We start from the raw sequence: 3,045 nt of genomic DNA, 5'->3' as shown, positions 1-3,045 counted from the left end.
ATGATCTTACTTTAAGGAAGGAAGTAATGAATAAACACTCATGTTGGGTGTTAAAGATTATTAATGGATATAACATAATGTTGGAACTAACATCCACATGTACTTAATAGTGATCAAGTATTTCACTAATTTGATCATGATCTCTCGGCTATGGAAGCGTTGTCATTTAGAAGTTAAGTTGTCTTGCGACTATTTATCAAATATTAATCTAATGGGAATCATTTTAAATCAATGTGACATAAGTCCAGGGTAGTATTAAGAAACAAATTATATATTGATGGAAGATGAATAGATAAAAATACAAAGACATGTATAAGTTAGATAGGCATCTAATCATGCCTTTTCCAAACAAGAATGCTTATATTTAACCAAGATTAGATTTATGCTTTGATGTTGTCGGCCTCATGCTGGCCATTAATTTGTTGTGGATCAATGTTCTTAGCTTCTCTTTTCAATTGATTAGGTTAATCACTCTTTATCGTCTCTTTAATATATATTCATATATAATTGACCTACTTTTAACATGACTGTCGTTTGATACATGATTATAATTCGACATCAATATAAGTAACTTATAAACCATGTGATATGATAAAAAGTTAAAGGTCGTAACATGTTAGGTATCTATCATATATCATAATACCAAAAATCCAGATAATGGTACAACAGTGTCACTATGTAAGCAAAGAAAAACTTAAAAAGAGTGTCTGATATGGACAGGTTTTTTAAGAAAAACACTCCGATTGTAGAATTAGCAATACAATTAACCATTATTTGGTACTAATTGCCTTGGTAGATATTTGATCAATACTGATAAACTTATACTAGTATCATTTTCGAGATTTTATAACAATATTGGATCTTAGTTGACATGTTAAGTTACCCATGAGTAAAGCTAGACTTTTATAGGAAGTGAAAACTGAAAAGTACTTGTGACACCAGACTTGTAATAAGATCTAACATTCAAGTTTAAAGAATATTAAATCAGCCGACACCATTTACCATATTGCGGGATCTCTAGAGGCCCACGAACATTAACAGAATCCCCTTCTTATTGGCTGCCCTTTAAAACATTGGATCGGGTGCTGACATGTGTCCAACACCCCTCCCACCTGTTTTCTTCCTTGATAAGTAAGTTGGATTTTGGTTATTCGTATTATGCTTTCTTTTATAAGTTTTTTTTTCATTTTATTAGTCATATATAATATAATATGATTCCACATATATCAAGAGAATATGCTACGAGAGTTAGGATCTAACATTTGAATACCTCAAAAGCTCTTTATAACTAATTTTACTGAATTTCACAAATTTAATATATAATAATCTAAAACTCACGTAGCCACTAACAACATTCATGACAAAAATACCCCCGGTGGGCCCCACCCATGCTTCTCAGTTTCCTTAAATACTACCGCCCTATCCATAGTTTCTTCCCTTTCCTCCTCCTTCCTCCCATACACCATATACACCACTTTGTCTTGCAATTTGCAATGTCGTCTTCCATCTTCCCTTCCACCGGTTATCATGTCTCCTTTAATGGATACCTCGACGACATTTTTCCCGATTTCCCACATCAAAATCCTCTCCTTTTCTCATCTGGTTCTGACAACTCCACCCAGAAAACCAATGGCTCAAGTTCAGGCTCCGATGACTGTGGAACGAATCAGTGGGCAGTTAACATGATTGATGAACGTAGGAGGAAACGAATGATCTCAAACAGGGAATCAGCCAAACGATCCCGTGTGAGAAAACAAAAGCACTTGGAAAATCTAAAGAACCAGGTAACCCGTTATACGATGGGTAATGAAGAACTAAAAAACAGGTTAAGATTTGTGAACCATAATGGACAACTAGTCAAGCGAGAAAACGACAGACTCCGTTCAGCGTCTTTGATGCTCCAAGAAACACTCTCGAATTTACATCAATTACTTCTCGTTGAAGATCTCCACTACCCATTATTATAGCCTGTTCGTGGCCATGCATTACTAAGGCCATGGCCATTCTTGAACAAAACGTAGGTTCATTTATCACATTTTTAAGTAAAAATTTAATTAAGATAACTCTAGTTATGTGCTAGAGAGAGTCACATCAGCCGCCCCTCGTCGTTTCGAGGAGGCAGAAGTATGTAAACAGAATTCTAAGCGGTTATAATTAGTCTTTATCTTAATGTATTCGGTAAAAAATGGTGGCTTAGTAACCATTTCTTAGTTATTAATTAATTAGTCATTCATATTATAACTTTTTTGTAAATTCTGTTAAACTTTTTTTTTTTTCTTTTTTGTTTATCGACGGTTTATATATATATATATATATATATATATATATATATATATATATATATATATATATATATATATATATATATATATATATATATATATATATATATATATATATATATTTACTATCTTATAAAAGAAATCTAATTATTTCTAAAAATAGATTGATTATAATAATAATATTTTTTTAAGACGTCCAAATAATGAAGCTGATAGTACAAGTAAACATTAATAAAATAATATTAAATCTTAACCACATTTTGAATTCAAATATTTATCATCAAATCTCCTTATATTTCTCAACAATTTGATATTGTTCCCTCAAATCCCGGATTCATTCAAATTTTGAACCCTTTTAGATATCCTTAAATTTAGCATGTTGATTCAAATATCTCTCCAATCGCATATACCTTTTTGTTCCCTCATCTACTATAAAGCCCACCGTCTAGGAACAAAAAATGACTTCATCTCCCAAATAACACCATAGTTTGATTATTTTGTTTTCGATATGTACTTTCTTTTGTAACATAACATTTTTGTAGAGGAAACATATCACCGAAAGAATTTACACACCCCGCCGCTTTGCGCGGGTACGCTGCTAGTATATATATATATATATATATATATATATATATATATATATATATATATATATATATATATATATATATATATATATATATATATATATATATATATATATATATATTTTATTTAAGACAATTTTAATTTTGTGAAACATCAAATCTAAAAATAATTTTAA

The 3,045-nt window shown here is 30.6% G+C and overlaps 1 protein-coding gene across 1 annotated transcript; it reads left to right on the top strand.

Annotated features, from left to right (window-relative positions):
- Positions 1-1,493: 1,493 nt before the first annotated feature.
- Positions 1,494-1,967, top strand: LOC145040793 (basic leucine zipper 4-like). Its single transcript, XM_078988687.1, has one exon. The coding sequence runs from the start codon at positions 1,494-1,496 to the stop codon at positions 1,965-1,967; it is 474 nt and encodes a 157-aa protein (XP_078844813.1).
- The last annotated feature ends 1,078 nt before the right edge of the window (positions 1,968-3,045 follow it).

Source organism: Lactuca saligna, chromosome 4 (genome assembly GCF_052625555.1).
Source record: "Lactuca saligna cultivar CGN05327 chromosome 4, ASM5262555v1, whole genome shotgun sequence".
Taxonomy (NCBI): Eukaryota; Viridiplantae; Streptophyta; class Magnoliopsida; order Asterales; family Asteraceae; genus Lactuca; species Lactuca saligna.
The sequence above is the reverse complement of the archived record's forward strand: the minus strand, read 5'-3'. Positions and strand labels throughout refer to the sequence as shown.